Source organism: Nomascus leucogenys, chromosome 9 (assembly GCF_006542625.1).
Source record: "Nomascus leucogenys isolate Asia chromosome 9, Asia_NLE_v1, whole genome shotgun sequence".
Taxonomy (NCBI): domain Eukaryota; kingdom Metazoa; phylum Chordata; class Mammalia; order Primates; family Hylobatidae; genus Nomascus; species Nomascus leucogenys.
This window is the reverse complement of record NC_044389.1, coordinates 103,812,708-103,833,049: the sequence shown is the minus strand read 5'-3', so window position 1 is coordinate 103,833,049 and position 20,342 is coordinate 103,812,708. Positions and strand designations below refer to the sequence as shown.

Here is a 20,342-nt window from a genome sequence, read left to right as displayed (position 1 = left end):
ATAAACTTACTAAAAAACCACCTAACTATAAACCTAAAATGGGTAAATTTTGTGGCAGGTAAATTGTATCTCCTTAAAACTGTTAGGGGAGAGAGGGAGGCACAGGCTCTGCGTTCAGAGTACCTGGGTCCCAGTCCTCGTCCTTTTACTTATCCACTCTGTCGCTTGAGTCAAGTTAAACTTTGTGCCTTAGTTTTCTCGTCCGTAAACTGGCAATTATATTAGTACATACTTCATCGTTATTGTGAGGATTAAATCTGTTAATACCAGTAAAGTGTCTAGCAGAGTGCCTAACACACAGCAAGCATTCAGTGTTAGTTGTTGTCTCATTTTATCATTCAGATTACACGCATCCAGTTAAGTCTTGCCAGTTTCCCTTGGTAATTAGTTCTCAATCACCTTTTCTTCATACCTTCTTCCCTGGCCTTAAGCTCTGTGCCACCTTTTAGATGAAAGGCTTGTCCTGTCTCCCTCACTGCCCCCAGAGCTGTTCCCTCACATTTCACTTCCACAGCATGGAGGGACCAGGCCAGGCCAAAACCAACTACAGGATCAAGTTCAATTGCACACAACTCCCTCCACCCTCCTGTCTCTGTGGAGCCCCTCAGCCCTCTCCACCCTCATGACTACCCCACATACACATCACAGTGGCAAATTTCCTCACGCAGCCCATGCAGCTGCTCTTGCCATCGGTCCCCTCTGCAGAATGCCTTGCTGTCTCTCCCTCTTGTTTTTCTATATGCTTGTCCTGTCAGGCTCAGCTGAGACAAATCCTTAAGACTTCCCTGAACCTCTTGGGCTGGGATCACTAGTTGGCCTTTATATATGTCTAAAATATGCCTGTAATAGCCTATGCATATCTCCAACACTGATTGACAGATTACAAAACACATCGTCAGATTAGAACACACACCTCACATCTGGAAGCATGAACCCAGCAGGTGCTCGACAGAATGTTAGCTGGCCAAATGAAGGACCAGACAGGCAGCACTTTCTCAGCTCCTCATATACTGAAAATGCTCACAGACTTCCAAACAGCTTAGGGCTTTGTCTAGGAACATGGAAATCTTTGGGAGGCTCTCCCTCTGTTGAGGGCCATTGCAAGCAGCACCCGAGTGGAAGGACAGGGCCTGCCGTCTTCCGTTTGATGCCGTAACTGTCAGCAGTTCACAAGCATTTGCAGAGATGGATGGTAATGTTAATTTTGCTGGCGGAATTTTTCCTAACTTGCCCAACATCCGAGTTTCTAAACTCTGAAACTCTTGGTCTGTTAAGAATCTTTGAGATATCTCATAGTGGGAATATAAGACAATCAACTTTAGGGGGATTTAAGAGCTTAATGACTGAACTTTAAATTATGGGGGAAAATACAATAATCTGATGTCTGGGTTCCATCCAAGATATTCTGATTTAAGTGGTCTGGGATGTAACCTATGCAGAAAAATTTTTTAAAGTTCACTCAATAATTCTAAAGAATTATAGTTATTCTAAAGACCCAGCAAGGGTCAAGATCTGCTCTTATATTAGTTCCTCTGTCATTTTCTCATGTATAAATGGTAGCAGTTATGCTTAGATTTATGGATAACTGAAAGTCCTTCTGAAAATAAAATGCATAAATGTTAATCAGATTCCTTTTTCCTATTCTCATGACTTTGGGTCATCTTAAAAGTTTGGGCTGGGCACAGTGGCTCACACCTGTAATCCCAGCACTTTGGGAGGCCGAGTCAGGTGGATCACTTGAGGTCAGGAGTTTGAGACCAGCCTGGCCAACATGGTGAAACCCTGTCTCTACTAAAAATACAAAAAAAAAAAAAAAAGAAAGAAAGAAAAGCTAGGTGTGGTGGTGGGCACCTTTAATCCCGGCTACCTGGGAGGCTGAGACAGGAGAATCACTTGAACTTGGGAGGCAGAGGTTGCAGCAAGCTGAGATCTCGCCACTGTACTCCAGTCTGGGCAACAGAGTGAAACCCCATCTCAAAAAAAAAAATAAGTTTCACTTCTTAAAATCCACTTGGCCCATAAGCATTAATACCCACATTAGACAGACATTTAAAATCCATTGAAGAACAATTTAAAATAAAAGACAAAAAAATAAAAGAAATCCTAAAACCATAATCTTAAAACTCACAATCAAGTGCATACTAAGATAAAGGACTGATTCCAAAACATAACCAAGAATAATCTTCAATCCAGAAAATGAAGCTGTAGGTCCTCTGTGAAGAGATCCCTACTCGTAGACATGGCATGCTCTTCTCGCACCATGACAGTGAAGAGAAAGGGGTTTCGGCGCCATGCTGACCAGGTGTCTGTTCTTGTGCTTGCATCAGGTGTCTGTTCTTGTGCTTGCATCCTAAGGGAACCCGAAGGAGAGACTTGAAGTGACTGCAACTACGAAAGTCTACTTGAAAGTCCCACTGAGAATGGTGAAAATTTGTAAATTTCGGAATCTTCTTCTGAAATGGAATCTTCTTAAAATGGAAACAGAAAGTTGAAACAATCGCATCCTATAAACATCTATTTTTCTTCTCCAGAGCTGTCCTCTTGGTTGAATCTCTTTTCACTTTTTTGAGACGGAGTCTTGCTCTGTTGCCAGGCTGGAGTGCAGTGGCGTGATGTCAGCTCACCGCAATCTTTGACTCCCTGGTTCAAGCGATTCTCCTGCCTCAGCCTCCTGAGTAGCTGGGATTACATGCACATGCCACTATGCCTAGCTAATCTTTGTATTTTTAGTAGAGACGGGGTTTCACCATGTTGGCCAGGATGGTCTCGATTTCCTGACTTCGTGATCCGCCCACCTCGGCCTCCCAAAGTGCTGGGATTACAGACATGAACCACTGCAAATACTAAATTTATAAATTACTAAATTTATAGAACCACTTCACCCGGCCTCTTTCAATTCTTTCAATGAAACAGTCTATTATTGATACTGATACCTGAATTTATATACATTTCCCAGCTTTAAAAAGATGTTCATTTTTTAAAAATCCCATTAATAAACAAACATACGAAAACGTCAAAGTTTTAAAACTTTTGAGATCTTAGGTCTAGTTTAACTTCTCAGACTATTCTATAAAATAGAAACTATGCCAAGCGCTTATTAAGGCAAAATTGCCATGAACAAAAGACTTAATGGCAAAATACACCATGTACATGCAGTTACAGGGCAAAATCAACCTCTACACTATGAAAATCTGTACTAAATGGGTTTTTAATAAATATACTTTACCTATCTCTTTATATCATTATCTTATTAAAAAATAAATTAGAAAAAGTAAAACTGTATGGTGGCAAGATAATTTCAAATTACATTTTCCTACTTAGAAAACAGAGAGCTACATTTTGTAATGAGGAAGACTAGCAATGCTACCTTATTGCTATTAACAATGTCATACTAAATAAAATAAGGAAAGACTATGTAGTTTTAAATATGGTCTTACTGGAAATTAGTAAAGCATTAAACATAGGACTGTGACATATACAAAGTAACACAGGTGAATACTAGGCAACAGCTACTCAATTAGAAGAGAATTAGCCTTCAAAGCATCAGAGGGTGCACCATTTTTGCCGTATGAAAAAAATGCACATAAAAGACACAAAACAAAATATACTTATTACTTTTACCATGTTAAAAAACAATCACATCAAAAAAGTATACAGATAAAAAATGTCATAAATGACATAAGAAAATAGTGCTTGTGTGTATATATGTATTTTTTGCATATATATATATATATATAAATCTACAGTATTTACCACTGTTGATATATATATTTTGGAGCAGCTCAGATACTGCTATTATAAACTAAATTGTACAGCTTGGTTTATTACAAGTCACAGAATTATGGTTATATCATGGGAATTAATATCCTCAGCTACATATTTATATACATTTATTTCTCAGCTTCCACCTGATCTGAATCAAGAGCCCAGTTATTTCATCAGAATTTTGTTTGCGTTTCAATGTAGTGTTTAGATTTAATACACTGCACTTGTTTTGCCATTTAATAACATCATTACCAAGTTGATTAAAATTACATTAGACTCATTATATACATAAAAAATATTGTCACATTCACTAGCTAAACAAACGTTACTTTCATTTTAAAAGACGTACTTTTGTACCTTGAAAGTTTGAAGCCCCACCTTGCAACAGGAAGAAACATCAACGTCGGGTTTTCTACTATTCGAATATAAGCAATGTTGAAAACAAGCTCCCCAGTTAAACACGAAGTCATACTCTCTTGGAGTGCCTGAATCTTTGTGTTTTGGTGTGTGTAGTGTAACAGAATATTTTTTAAAGACATCACTAATTTTTTTTTAAACCAACAACTTGAATTTGTTTCAATTAAAAAAAAAGATTTTCAGAAGCATGAAATCACACTGTATTTTTTAAAAGATCAAAATTCTAGACTTCTATGAAAAACTAGGATCATTTTTATAATTTTAACATGGACAATGTAATGGCCTGATGAAGTGCAGCAATATCCATCGACTACATTCCATAAAGAGGCCAGAAATGCATTGTGTAAATGGCCACCCTGGGACCTTCGTGGGGAGAAGCTATGTGAGTCGGGGCAGAAGAAAGAAGTAACCACACTGCTAATCCAGTTAGTGTGGCTGCCCCACATGAGTACTGTGAGCACTGAGGGATCAGTAAGCTGCAACTTCTCCTGCTCTGAGATTCGCAAGAGTCAGCCCAGAACAATGGGTATAAATGCACTAAGACCAATCTCTTAGTATGTGGATATGATAAGCACTGCTGCACCTTTGGCCGTAAACTTATTTTAACTGCCCCAATTTTTAAGCACCATTAAGTGGTTAGCCTTTATCTCCAATGTCTTTAATTTTCAGATTGAAAGAAAATAGCAACAGCTGAAGGAAAATGATAAGCATTCTGTGAGACTGCAATTAATAAAGTCAGGACAAACTCTTCAGTCAGTTTAGGACCCAGGTTACAAATATGAGAGGGAAGAGGAAAAACTGGACTAAAAGACAAGGAAAACAAGAATTACATATTATTCCATGGATCTAGATTAAAAGTAGTTTTTTAAAAAAACGTTTCTTTAGCTCTGTGTTCAAACGTGTATGAATAGATGCCTATATCTATTAAAAGACACATACACTACATATAGCGTTAAAAATATCTATTCTACAGTTTTTTTCAGTACTTTGTAACATTAGTCAAAATAGAATGAGCCAACAGAGTAAAAATGTTCAGGTTTTGGAGAAAAACATAAACGGAACTGAGTAATAAATTACCATTGTGCGTGCATCCCTAAATGCTATTGCTATGTTTCCGGGTTAAATTCTAACAGGTCAGTGATGATGCAATTTAAATGCTCATCTTAAGCAGCATCTACGTGGGGCTGAAGACATTTCCCTGTATTCTTACTATTAACAGACAGGAGAGATGCGCGAGTTGTTTACAATAGTATAAATACTGCTTTGGCAATTATGAACATAGCAATGTAGGTTTCGTGTGGTTTCTCTCTCGTCTTTAGCAAGTACACATCAAATCTCACAGCAACACTGACTCTTGGATGGAAAGCCCGTCCCGATTCCTATAGTGGTAGGCTGGAGGTGGGGGCCCTGAATATGGATACCCAGATGGACTGGCATTTTCTGCGGCCGGTGAAGCTTTATACCTCAAGGAACTATCTACAGAAACTGCAGGGAGGCCGTGGTCCTGAAAGGGTGCGTGTTGGAAGGCTGAGTATTTTGGTAAATTGCCACGGCTAACATCTCGGGTCCAAGATTGTCCCTGCGTCTCAGGTCTGTATGTATAACTAACTTCTGACCATGTTCTGTTATCTGGCAAATAATCCACTGGCGGAATGATCAATTTTCCATTCTTTGGTGACCCTGAATTGCCCGAATATCCCCCAGCACCAGTGTCAACAGGGAGGACTTCTATTCGACTAGACGGCAGTACAAGGGGGCTTGGGCGGCTGTAAGATTTCTCCGGAGAAGCACTGACGGAAAGAGTAGAACCATGAGGTCTCCTGGAAGGATTCAGTTGAGTCCCAGGGCTAAACTGTGGAGAAGCAAAGCTGCTGTTGGCAGTAGGGAAGTGTTTGGGAGAGTTTCCGTGGTAAACGGGGGGATTGCTGTAGGAGGGGGGATGAGCTAGCTCTCCGGCTTCCCCATCTAGCTGGGACGGATATCGTGCATGACTTGAAGGCTGTACTTTAAAAGTAAACTTGTTGGATACTTTTGATGGACTAGAACTTGGCTCAGCGTGCTTTCTCGGGCTGGGAGGGTAAAGGGCATGCCGTGGGCTCTGGGAGTAAGCCCTTTCCAGCGCCTCCTCCACGGAAGCGCCGCTGTCCAGCTCTGGGCCCGGCACGTTGTCATACTGCGATGCAGTGGAGCCCCGCTTCCCATCCTCAGCATCCAGGGCCTTCATCTTTGGCCGCACGTTTGACACCCGCACCTCGGCAGGGCCTGGGGCGGTGACTGCGAGCGTGGGGTGCGCTGCTCGACCTTTGCCTTCCATGGTGTATTTGGCAGTTCTCTCCGTAGCTGAGACGTCTGACGGTTTATTCCATTTGGGCACAAATTCCTTCCTGATATTTGAAGTGGCGTTGCTATTTTGGTTGGCAGCTGCGTGATTATATTGCCTGGAACTGTCCTGTGGACCTGATGGGAGTTTTCTTTGAACATCTGCCTCATCTTTAAGCTTTCTGCTCTCCTCCTCCACCAATTTCTGTCTTGGCGGCTGTGCTCTCTCGGGCATCCCGGTCCTGCTCTGGGGGTGCGGGGAGTACTCGTGCCTCCTGTGGGGCGCCCCGCTCTCCCTCCTGCCGCTGGCCTGAGGGCTCGGCCGGCCCACGCTCCTCTGTCCGTTGCTCAAGTGATGGACGCCCCAAGACTGAAGTTCAGGTGGAAGTTGCCCCAAGGGCTTCTTTGGATATTCATCCTCTTTACCTAAAAAGAAAGAGAAAGGCTAAGTAAGATAATACACGAGGAAACAGTACCCAATTGAAGCAATCCATTAGTAATAATGGCATGCTTTTCATGTGTGCGCAGATACACGCTGACATAGAACACACTGTCATACAATACACTGCTTACACCACACACACATGCTGTTTATACCACAGGAAGTTGGTAGCTGATGACAGGTGTTTTTTACAGACTGATACTAAAATATACCAACACTCACAATCCTATTAGGCCAAATGTATTGTGGGTTGGAATATTTTGTAACTTTATGCATAAGTTTCATACAATTGTATAACACAATTCTTTTATTTTGTTGACAAGTTGTTAATGCTTTTTCAAGCCTGCAAAGCTGATATTCTCATATCTATTCCTAACAGGTAGGTTAGTAGCTCAGTGTCTCAACACCACATTACTTTCGCTTTAACCTTCCTCAACTACAATGGTTTTGAAATCTCAGTTCAACTTCTATCAACTCCAAGCAGGTCTGCAAAATTTAAAACTCAACTGATGACCAACTGTGGTCTCAAAGTTGTCCTCAAATAGATTATTATTAAATACTCCCACAGTACAATTTCCTGATCAAAAGAAAAAGTACTCTATCTGAAAACTAACATTCTAAAAGAATCCTACTCTAAATGCAAAAAAAAGAAAAGGAATTAAGAAAAAAAAAGAAAGTCATATTGGATACTATCAATTTTATATTTTAAATAGCAGAAAATTCACGAGGAATTAAAGGAAGGTGTAACAGATTGGCCATTTAACAAACAGTGTTTAAAAATTATCTTTTACAATACATGTATCCAATAAACATCATCTTGAAGAAACAACAGACTTCACTTAAAATTCCATGTTTTTCACCGTTTTTACAAAATAATTGTACTGTCATTTAAAAATGCATTTTTGCTTTTTTCAAATATCCAGCCATCCACCCATCTAGAAATATTTACTGAGTAAGCCTGTTGGAGTGTCAGGTACTGCACTGAGTGGTGGGCACATCAGTGGTGAGAATACGATGTGGTCTTTTTTTTCCACATAGCTTACAGTCTTCATGATGATAATTTTGTCACTTATGCACATTATAATTTTCTTTAGGATATTTCCACAAAAATATTCAGTGATCTCTTTGGGGGGAGAGGAGGGAACAGAGAATTATGAAGAAAAAATATCCTTTAAATAATTAAGCTATCAGGATCAGAATAATTGAGCTAAAACAACCTTTGTGCTCTTCTGATTCAGTAGTTTTTAAATAAAAAGTAGACTCTTTTTTTAAGCCATATTTCATATGAAACCCCCATATAGAAAAGAAAATATACACAAAGCTGCTGTAGTTAAAGTCGGGGGTGGGTGGGTCTAGGGCTCCTCCCAGTGAAACGTCTTTTCCTCTTTTCCTCTTCCCTCTCCTGGACAGCTCTGAAGGGCCCGAAGGTTCCAGAGACATGGAGAGTCCTCCCTGCGTTTTCTACAGGGGAAAGCAGAGTCTGGGAGAAGCCAAGCCATCTCCCAGTGGCAGGAACCCAGTGAAAACCCAATATTTTCTTTCCCAGTTCACTCTTCTCTTCCCCTTTTCATGAAGTCCCAGAGAAATTTTTGATGGTTTCAATGGAACTTTACTTTGACGATGTTTATGCAAGCTCCTTATTTTATACATATGAAAGAATAAGAAGTGTTAGAATTGGCAATTACAGTTTGTTTCAACTCATTCATCCATTCAGCAAATACATAAAGCAACTACTGTGCACTGGACACTGTTCTGGTTGCCCGCAATACAGGGATGGAATGAGAAAAGTGACGTCCCTGTCTTTCTGGAGCCTATATTCTAGTTATACAAAGTGCCCTAAAGAAAATTAAACTAGGAAGAAGGAATTAAAAGGGCAGGGCAGAGCAGGAGAGTGCCAGCAAGGAGGCGGCCCTCTGAGCATGGGCCTTGAGTCGGGGACAGGCAGGCACACATGAGGCCTTGAAGAGTGCGGCAAGGAATTTGGATTTTATTCCAAGTTAACTATAAAATACTAGAGGCTTTTCAGCAGAAGAATTACACGACCTCATGTCTATCTTAGAAAGATCACTTTAATGGTGGCCGGGATTTCGATTGTGGTACTACTGAATGATGATGACACTAATGGCTGGTACTCACTAGGCAGTCACTGCGTGCTGGCCACTGCTCAGAAAGCTGTACCTGTAAGGCCTGCGATAGGCAGACAGTGCAGGGCTCTACTATTTTCCCACATTTTGATGGAAAATGGAGGCAGAAACTAACCTGCCCAAAGGCTCACCACTAGCAAGTCACAGGTCCAGAATTCAAATGCTAAGCTGATTTCAGAGGCTTTGCTCCTCCTCCTCCACTATACCACCATGGAGGCAGTGAGAAGAAGTTGCTTCTTGGATAATTGTTAAGGCAGTATCTGCACACCTGCTCAATGTGTTAGATGTGAACTGTGAAAGGGCAAGCAGCGCACAGCATAACTCCTGGCCTGAGACAGCCACAGGCAGATCCTATTCTGGAACAGCTGGCAGAACCCACATTGTTCTTATACCTTTTGGTAAGAAATATATTTTATAACATGTGGACCAATTATTTCAACTGGCAACCCAAACTTTAAAATACTTGTAATTCAGAAAAGTTTTCTTTGCTTTATGAATATGTATGTGAAATTACCTTGAAATGCCAGGAATGGAGAAAGTAGACTTTAAATACTAGCAAGTCAAGAATACTTCAAGTAGTTATTCAGCACATCAGGTTAAAAAGAAGCAATAAAAATAAAATTAAAACCTATCCAGAACCCTCCAAAAGTTTTTTTCTATCAGCTCTACAAATAGGCAGTCATCCATTTAGTCCTAGATAAATATATGAATGCCTTCTTCCCTGTAGGCAAATAATCCCAACAAACACAATTTATCAAGAAGATATAAAGACATATATAATAGAAAAACTGAATCTATAAACTTTCCTTTAGTCCTCTCTGTCTGACAATTTTCTAAGGGCGGAACACAGTAATCTGATTGGCTAATTCAGTGGCTGGCTGATATTACATCAGATAGTAATATCAGCCAATCATTGAAACATCCTTTTCAGGTTAGCAAGAAGAAACCTGATGAAAAACATAACCATTAAAGAAAAGGAAAAATGTGACGCCCAAAGTGGTGAATGCACGCCTAAAGATGCGCTGTCACAGGGGCAAAACTGGATTCGCTGCCGAGACTGTCACAATGAGCCCTGGAAGCTGCCTCACTTCTCCACCACTCACTGGCCTGCAGAGAGCCACCAACTTTTTAGCTCACATGAAATAATTTAAAATGTCTTTTAAGATTCTCCATAGCAGTATTTAAAAAACAAACAAAACCAAAAAAGGAATAGCTTTCCAGCTGGTCTGCTGCTGCTGCTGCTGCGCCTGCGCGTGCTCTCCCCACATCGCGCTGGCGGCGGAAGCACCCAGGCTGCTCTCAGCGCTGCCTGCAGGTGCCCAGATTCTGATTTCCATGTTTCAGTCTGCATCAATTCTCAATTGGTGAAAACTCAATTCACCCGACATGAGGCGTTTCTAAGGGCAGCTACCCTTAGCTCTATATCCCCAATCTCAAAACTGGATTGTTTTAAATAAATTTTAGGGACTGCCTTTTTCTGTTAGCAAAAAGTCACCTACTTCATTATTTGTGATAATTTGCTTTTATGGTCCTAGCACATTTTCAGTGTCAACAATGTAATGAAACAAACTACAGTGATTATAATAAAATGTATTTTATACAACCCCATCAAAAAAACAACTGGGCAAAGCAAATGTGGAAGGCAGACACAAGCAGTAACAACCCTATAGGGGCATTTAGAGTTCCAATACTTTGCAGATTTCTGTATGCAGTTTTCTATGTCTTGTGGTCACCAATTTATTCCTGAGAATGGTTAACATGGGTTTGGCTTCCAAAGCGCTTTCCCTAGACACTCAGCTATCACTATTTATTGATGATAATCAAGTAAAATCGTACCCCTTTTAAGTGTGGTAACCCAGAATTTAAGCAATATTCTAGGTTTGAACTAAGATGGGCGATTATTTCCCTTACCCTGAACACTGTAGTGGAGAGTGTATCAGCTGTCTGGCAGTCACACTGTGCGCTCTCCCTTTAGAGACAATGTTTCCCAAATGCTGTTAAGCTGTGTGTCTCCAAGGCACAGTGGGAACAGCAGGGTCAACGGGAACAAGTGACCTGAATTTGAATCTGCCACAATAACCTGTGTGAACTTGGGAGTCTCAGAATTCTCATCTATAAATGAAAACAGCAACATCTATTTTATAGATCCGCTATGAGGATAAGAGTTAATATATAAAGAAAAACCTAGCATATTTCCCGACATACAGAAGATGCTTAGGAACTGGTAGTTGCTATTACTCTATACAGTAATGCATCACTTAATGACGGGCATATGTTCTGAGAAATAGGCAATTTCATCATCGTGGGAACATGAGTGCACTTATACAAACCTAGACGGCACAGCCTACTGCACACCGAGGCTCTGTGATACAGCCTAGTACTCCTCAGCTACAGACACATACAGCATGTTACTGTACTCAATACTGCAGGGTCACTGGAACACAGTGGTAGGTATTTGTGTATCTAAAGATAGAAACGGGACAGTGAAAATACGGTATTTTCGTCTCATAGGGCCAGCATCCGATATGCAGTCCACTGTTGACCAAAAGTTCATCATGCAGCTCATGAGGGTAGCTGTTTTTAGACAGGTTCAAAGTGCTTTACATTGATTCCTATCTCAATTTATCTTACTTAGACTCATCATTTCAATCTGGGATCTCCCTGGAATTTTACATTAATTATACCTCCCCATGTGACGCCATCCACAAATCTGAACACCATGCTACCAATGCTTTCATCCAAGTGACTGGTAACAAGTACTGAACTCAGAACAAAAATGGAGCACCCTAACTTCTCTAAAAGGTAAAGAACTCTCAAAGAAAATGGAGGATGCCCTATATAGAAAATTAAATAAAGAACATGAACAGGAAACTCAAAGAAGAAAAGAGCAGGTAAATATATCACAAGTTATCAGAAAAATGCAAATTAAAATACTTCTAAATTGGTATATCTCACTACTGTGGGCTTGGAGAAACAAATTCTCCAATTTGACAATGCATATTGAAATGTTTGATCTAGGAATTCCACCTCTGAGAATTTATCCTAAGATAATTAAGGGATATGCAAAATATTTGCTATAAGGATGTTCAAAACTGCATCCTTTTAGAAAACTTATATCCTCAGCATAGAGGATTTGTGAAATTCAGTAAGAATTATGAAACAAAAAATGGTGAAATAAGGTATAGAAACTTGTAGCAGCCTACTGCCATATTAATGTATCTTTAACATTAACTAGTTAAAAAGGAAGTTATAAACAGTATGTGTAGTATAATCTCATTTACTATGAATGACATACAGGCATAAATCAACATATATGTCTACAAAAATGACTAAAAGAAATAAACACTAGTAGTGGTTAATTTTTAAATGCTCTTAGATTGAATGGTTATTTTTCCTTAAGTACTACATATTTTTTCTGCTGTAAACATGTATTAATCTGAGTAACAGAGAAGTATAAAGTTTAAAAGCACAGAATACTGTTCTACAGGTAGGATGATATAAATCTGCAGTTTTGGTATATGACTTGTAAGAAATATTTTTAGCTTATCCAAAAAAGTATTTTAAGAGTTTGCCAAACACTTAACTTTTGTTGGTGGCATTCTTCCAATTCATTAAATGAGCAATCTTACCAAAAAACAAAGTCAGATTAATCAAGTATGGCATCGCTTGATGGAGTCATGATGAGTGATCACCTTCTTTGCTTTCTGAGTGATCAAAAATCCATTTTTAATTAATCCATTTATTGATTCTTGCCTCAGATAGGCATCATGTTTACTTGTCTGTGATTTACATTATTCAACTTTAATCCTCTGTAAAAAGTGGAACTACATTTTTCTTATCACTGTCTTTCAAACACCTGTTTGGCTCCACGGCCTTTCCCAGATGACTGTCAATCACATTTCACTCAGTTGAATGGTATGTTCCAGGGTCTCTTAGTCACAGCTTGACCGCACTTGGCTTCAAGTTCCTCCTATCAATATTTATTCGAATGTTCTCATTCTAAAACCTCTTTTTCACTGAAAACATGGAAGCAAAACACTACTGGACTAGTGCCTACACCCCTCACTCAGAAAAGTGGTCCTGTCCTTTCCCTAGTTCTCATTCAAATACACAGAGGCCCTTGGCTGGCGTTAGTTACAAGGACAGGGTAGGGAAGAGAGGTCAAGGACAGCAGCAAGACGGTTTCATAAAACACCATTGTGGTGCAGGAGACAACAAACTGTAGCATGGGAGTGGAGGGGAGGAGGTATGGGAAAAATGCAGAACACCTTTGAGGAAAATGTTGCCATGGCATGGTCTATTCCTATGTTGTGATATTCACAGATTTTCATTCTGGAATCCTTTAGACACAGAGGAGGCACATATCAGTAAAGACTGAGCTGGACACATAGTAAAATGTAGAATTACCAATATAAGGCATGTGTTTCTTAGGAGAAAGAAAAAACCAATTGAGAAGTAATGGAAGGACTGACGTGGTAATTTCAGGCACAAAACAAAATGCAAAGGTATGTGTCATACACACGTAGGAGATTTAATTTTTTAATACAAGGAGTAAGAAAAATATTTACCTTATAATTAATTCTACTTTATATTCCAGTAAACACAGAAATGTCTCTCTCTAAGGAAGAGTGCCTAATAGTCTACACATCATACATGTATACATCATATTAGAATTAAAGGAAAAGTTTAACACGTTCCATTTACTGAATGGACAAGAGGCCAAAATGCACACTGGGAAAAAAATCTGTGACTGTTCTGAAATGTCCAAAAAGTAGCATCTTAAAGTTCTTTCACGGTAGTCCCTACTATATTTTCCCTCCCCCCAGTAGGCTACAACCTACTTACTTCTTTTGTATTCCTTCCCATAGTATCTAAAAGCATAATAGAATCACAAGGAAGGTGTTGACAATGTTCGTTCATTCAAATATTCATATGAGTTAGAGTAATGACACACTGTCCATATACACAGGCAGAAACCTGAGGGTTATAAATATCCAAGATCCATATTGCTAAGAAATTAGATGTAGCAGGGTTTGGGGGAAAAAAATTCAGTACAGATAAAATGACACTGCCTCTAATCAATTCCTAAATGATAACCTCTCTTTAGGAACTACTGTTTAAGAGGAATATGGCAAATACCTCGACTGTACAAAAACATTTAGAGGTTATGGCCTCTTTGCTCTGCAGAGATTTTCAATAAGGATGCAAAAGGCATCAGACAGGGATATAAGAAAGCCTTTCAAATACAGGTGCTGAAAAACCCATTCCTCCACATTTTAAAGACAATAAAGCAAGTAAGGCTGGAGGCCCCGCACAGTGGGGGAGGGGCATTCCCAAGTGCCCAGACCAGACTACAGGGCTGGGGTTTGCTTCACTTTAAACAGTGCCAGCTCACTCCTGCTTTCTAGAGTGATCCATGGCCAGGGAGCAGGCTAAATATAACAAGTATAGCCCGTGCACACTCATGATACCTGCACCAACGTCCATCTCCCATGAACATTTGCTGATGCTAATGCTGCGATTATGCCATCTACACGTTTCTCCCACAGCTGCCTAACACTTCTGAATAGTGTAATATTCTCAGAAATTCCACAATGAGCAGTGTATATACTGCTTACGTTTCCAGGGAGGCCCTCAGGCCCCCAGGGCAGCACTGTGGAGGTGGTAACACTGCACCTCTCATGAGGAGGAGAAGCAAGAAGGGGCGGAGACAGTGAAGGAGAGGTGAGGAAGAAGGAAGAGGTGGCGGGGAGGTAACGGAAGGCAAGTAATAGAGAGGACCAGAGAGGCAGCCAGGAGCGCAGAGGGCGTGAGGATGGAGAAGGTGGAGGATGGAGGCAGCCGCAAGGAACCTCATGGAGGGCCCGTGGGGACTCGCTGGCTTTTCACAACCTCTGTAGGGACAGAGGCCAGCAATACGGAACCTAAGGACACCATGCCAGGATCTGGCCTCTACCATGATGAAGAGGAAAATCTCCTTGACTTCATTACAGAGGTGGTTCCTTTCTAGAGATTAATTATTCAACCTCTACTGAACTGAAAACACATCACGGACCCTGTAAGAAGGACAAACACCATCACCAGTAACATTTTTATATGCCAATTAGTATTCTCTACCCTTCTTCACAGAAGAGGTCCAAATAAAGCATTACACATTTTGGTGTAATCTATTTTCAGAGCGATCTCAGCCTGCTTGAACTCCCACCCCCAACCCCACCACACAAACACGCTCTACTTGTCTTTGGTTTACGTATCTCCTTTCACCCCTAAGCAACTAACTGTAACTAAAAGATTCAAGCATAACTGATGTCAAAACAGAAAGCTATATATAGGCAATAAGCATTCATATTTATTATCCACGCTTGCATTCTGGGCTTCTTTTCAATAGACAGAATCATGTTTTTGCTCACTCCACTACAGTCTCCTGCCTAAAATTTCATTTTCCCTTTTTTCTCCCTAAAAACACAGGAATTGGAGGCCGGGCACGGTGGCTCACGCCTGTAATCCCAGCACTTTGGGAGGCCGAGGTGAGCAGATCATGAGGTCAGGAGACGGAGACCATCCTGGCTAACATGGTGAAACCCTGTCTCTACTAAAAACACAAAAAATTAGCCAGGCATGGTGGCGGGTGCCTGCAGACCCAGCCACTTGGGAGGCTGAGGCAGGAGAATGGCGTGAACCTGGGAGGCAGAGCTTGCAATGAGCTGAGAACGCGCCACTGCACTCCAGCCTGGGAGACAGAGCGAGACTCTTGTCTCAAAGAAAAAAAAAAAAAACAAAACACCACCACCAACAAAAAAAACCCACATAGGAATTGGAATAAAGACTTACCGCCAACCACAATGAGATACCATCTCACACCAGTTAGAATGGCCATCATTAAAAAGTCAGGAAACAACAGGTGCTGGAGAGGATGTGGAGAAATAGGAACACTTTTACACTGTTGGTGGGACTGTAAACTAGTTCAACCATTGTGGAAGTCAGTGTGGCGATTCCTCAGGGATCTAGAACTAGAATTACCATTTGACCCAGCCATCCCATTACTGGGTATATACCCAAAGGATTATCAATCATGCTGCTATAAAGACACATGCACACATATGTTTATTGCGGCACTATTCACAATAGCAAAGACTTGGAAGCAACCCAAATGTCCATCAATGATAGACTGGATTAAGAAAATGTGGCACATATACACCATGGAATACTACCCAGCCATAAAAAATGATGAGTTCATGTCCTTTGTAGGGACATGGATGAAGCAGGAAACCATCATTCTCAGCAAACTATTGCAAGGACAAAAAACCAATCACCGCATGTTCTCACTCATGGGTGGGAATTGAACAATGGAAAGGGAACATCACACACCAGGGACTGTTGTGGGGTGGGGGGAGGGGGGAGGGACAGCATTAGGAGATATACCTAATGCTAAATGACGAGTTAATGGGTGCAGCACACCAACATGGCACATGTATACATATGTAACAAACCTGCACATTGTGCACATGTACCCTAAAACTTAAATAAATAAATAAATAAAAAAGACTTACTGCCCTACTCCTTAAAGGGTAAGGAGGCACCACAACTCCTAACAGATACAGTAGGGGGTGCTTTTGTGAAAATACCACATTTTTTATATTTCTCACTGGTGTTTGCCTAAGTGGTATTTTTATGGCAGTGCTAACAATTAGAATAATCTGCTTCAACAAAAAGGAATGTAACTTGATAACATTTTAGAAAAAAGCAAAAATGTTTGTTATTTTCTTCTTAAGTAACATTTTTTTTTTTCTTAAAAAAGAAGCCAACAAAAGAATATTCTAACAGTCCCCAAAAAGCAAGGAAGAGTCCCTCTCAGGCCCTTCAGGCTTGTCCCTGCTTGATCTTATGCTGGTCTCTGTCACCCCCCAGTGGACACCACACTCAACTACAAGCCTTGCCCATCAACGGCCTCTGAGGCGTTAGCAGGTTTTCGCACCCAACAAGAGGCGCATCATTGCAGCAAAGCGCTCTAAGTGCTCGCTCTGTGAGCGGCATTCTACCTTTACACTTTCAATAGAAGAATACACACACTCTGAATGTTCTAACAATTTTCGGAAAGAATCGGTGGGGGGCCACTATCAGGAAAATAATTCTATTATTATAGGAAAGAGTTATCCCCTTCCAGATCAAACAGTAAGTCCAACTGTATTTTTAAATATTGCTGACTTCAAATATATTATCTGAAAAATCAAATGACTTTATGTTTAATGTAATATTAGCCAAAATATACAAACACTTGTAGCTTTCGATAACATGATGAAAAGAAATAGAATTTGCTTTCTAAATTATGGCTATAATTTTTTTATAGTTGGGTTCATAGGCTTGACTTTTTTTCCCCAGCAGATTAAACTTGAAAGGTAAAGGAAAGAGAGACTATTGTGTAAACACATCTCTCACTATAAACCTATTTAATGCCACACAAATGCAAGAGGTGTTTGTTAAGTAACTTTTAAAACCTACACTTTGTTTCTTAGAGTTTCAATTTGTATACACATGTAAAAACAGTTAAGTGTAATATCATTTTATATTATATGAATAAATAAAAGTGAAAACCCACTCCAATCCTCAAAAAGCGGGGCAATTTCTAAACTGATATATGATAAAATTTCTTTGTTTCTATGTGTGTGCAGTCAAGCTAGAGAATGGTTTCACTACCCCCAAAAATTGCCTCAGGCTAACCTTTTGTAGACAGTAGTTTTTTTATTATCTAAAAAATACATTAGGATTTCATTTATTCAATATAAGTAACCAACACAGCCACAGCCACGCAGTGTATTAGGTGCTGGTGAGGCAGGAGCCGGTCACTGTCCCAGGGAACTTTCTGTCTAATACAGACATGTCTGACAGAGGCACTGGAAGTGTGAGGACAAAAGCATGTGTAGTGGATGGGTCAGGCACAAAACACAGGCGGAGGTGATCAAGTTCTGTGGGTTTGGGGAGGCTGGGGACCGGTTGAGAAGGCTTCAGGCAATGCTTAAACCAAGTCGTGAAACTTGGCAGAATGGATGAGGACAGAGGCATCTGGGGACTGGTCGGGGGCATTGTTGGAGGAGGAGCGTATTCCCAGGCAAAGTGCCATGGAAGAGCAGGCCTGTTAGAGCTGTGAGCTGCAAGGCGCAAGGCCAGGTGGGTGTAATGCACAGCTCTGGAGTCCACTGACAGAACTCTCATTACCAACTGTCTGACCTCGGGCAGGTACTTAACCTTGAAGCCCAAGTTTCCTCATCGGTAAGCTACTAACAATAATACTGATGGCAAACTCCCCATGAAAACTATTCAAAATTAAAATAAATGCCAGTTAATTACAAATTATTGCCCTACCAAATCAGGAACAAATGAAAAGAAGAGAGGATTCCATCAGGTTCAAAGATTTCTAAAAGTAAAAAGTCAAGACCTTTTCTGGGTGGAAAGGGGCAGACCCTGAGAAGAAGGAAGAATGAGGTGGTGGGCGACTAGGGTCTAAGGAATCCGGATTATGTGACAAAGCCATGTCGTAGGCACCACCCTCGAGATAATGAAGGTGGTGCCACCCGATGGAACTCACCTGGAGTTCCAGCTCATGCTTCAGCTGACTGAGAAAGTACACCCCAAATTTACCTGGGAAAAAAGTCTTAACTCCTGAAGATCTAGAACTAAATGGCAAAGTTGAAGAGAATCAAACGTGATTAATTCTGTAGTTTTTTGCATTAAGGAATCTGTTTGTATTTAGAATTTTCTGTGTTTTATATATTTATATTTCAGAGAATTTGGCCAAATTGGCCTTCTTATGCCAATTTAAAAATATGCAAATGAGTCACTGATTTGAACTTTTGATTTTAAACTTATAAACAGTATATTGAAATAAAAGACTTAAGGTTCAGGATATTCTTAAGGTGGAATTAATTAGATTTATAAGTTTTTTAGAACTAGGACACATTTTATTTTTAAATTGAAATTTGATACATTTAAAGGAAACTGGATATATTACACTTATAAAGGCAATTAAAAACATTTGTAGGAGTTTATGTTTATAAGTGGAACCAAGCATTAACTAAAGTTCCATTAGACGAGAATGTTAAAATTTGCCAGATTTTAAAATACTATACTAACTTTTGTAAACTGAATTAAATGTAAGGAAGAAATACGTTTCTTAATTTGTAACTTTAATAAATACTAATTTTTAAAATCTAAATAATCCTGTGCATAGAAAATTTGTCCTTGAGTTAAAGATTTTTAAAAAAAACTTGCATTAACAAATGACTACTGCAAAGGGCTGCTGGAAAAAATCAAGTTAATATGTGAATGCAAAGCATTTAGCAAAAAGTCTATCATAGAAGACTCAAAGTTTGCTGTTATCATTACTATTATGTGACTCAAAAGTGGCTTGGGAGGTGGGATGTGAAGTGTGGAAGCTGCCGACGGGAAAGTGCTATACCTCACACTAAGGAGTGTGGATATTCTCCCGTAAGCACTGAAGTACCCCGAAGGCTCTGGCCATTTACCAAGACTAAAATGGCTGTCAACTATTCTGAGAAAAATCTTTGATTCTTCTATCTAGGTCATAAACTATAAATCTGGCTAAACTGGCAGTCACAGTGGATTAACATAGGCTTTCTTACCAGAATGACTTCCGTTAATTGACAAAAGTGCTGCCAAATGGCTTCATCTGAATAGAAGACAGCATGGGGGAAAACCAGTAAACAGAAAACTAGGAAGCATTTATTCCGCCTTTCCAGTACTAACCACATTTTAAGGTAACCAAAGAGTTACATTTAAGGTAACTCTCTTGATAAGGGAGGAAAAACTCTTTGCTACAGAACAAAGTTTGCCAAAAAAAAAAAAAAAAAAAAAAAAAATGTAAAAGAGGCTGGGTGCGGTGGCTCACGCCTGTAATCCCAGCACTTAGGGATCACCTGAGGTCAGGAGTTCGAGACCAGCCTGACCAACATGAAGAAACCCCGTCTCTATTAAAAAAATACAAAATTAGCCGGGCATGGTGGCACATGCCTGTAATCCCAGCTATTTGGGAAGCTGAGGCAGGAGAATCACTTGAACCTGGGAGGCAGAGGTTGCAGTGAGCCGAGATCATGTCATTGCACTCCAGCCTGGGAAACAAGAGTAAAACTCCGTCTCAAAAAAAAAAAAAAAAGTAAAAGAAATCACTGAATTTGAAAATCACTATTTTGCAACCTCTGAAGAAATTTGATATAGGCAAGGATTATCAATGGAAGCTAAAA

At 40.1% G+C, this 20,342-nt stretch overlaps 1 protein-coding gene across 2 annotated transcripts in view; it reads right to left on the bottom strand.

The window, feature by feature from the left end:
• Positions 1-3,603: 3,603 nt before the first annotated feature.
• Positions 3,604-20,342, bottom strand: part of USP6NL (USP6 N-terminal like) — a 151,581-nt gene continuing 134,842 nt past the window's right edge. Inside the window, exon 15 of one of the 2 annotated variants that reach the window (XM_003257632.4) lies at positions 3,604-6,927. In XM_003257632.4, coding sequence (XP_003257680.1) covers positions 5,519-6,927 — 1,409 coding nt within the window. In that variant the 3' untranslated portion in view covers positions 3,604-5,518. The remainder of the gene's footprint in view (positions 6,928-20,342) is intronic. The other variant, XM_030819307.1, reaches the window with a different exon arrangement.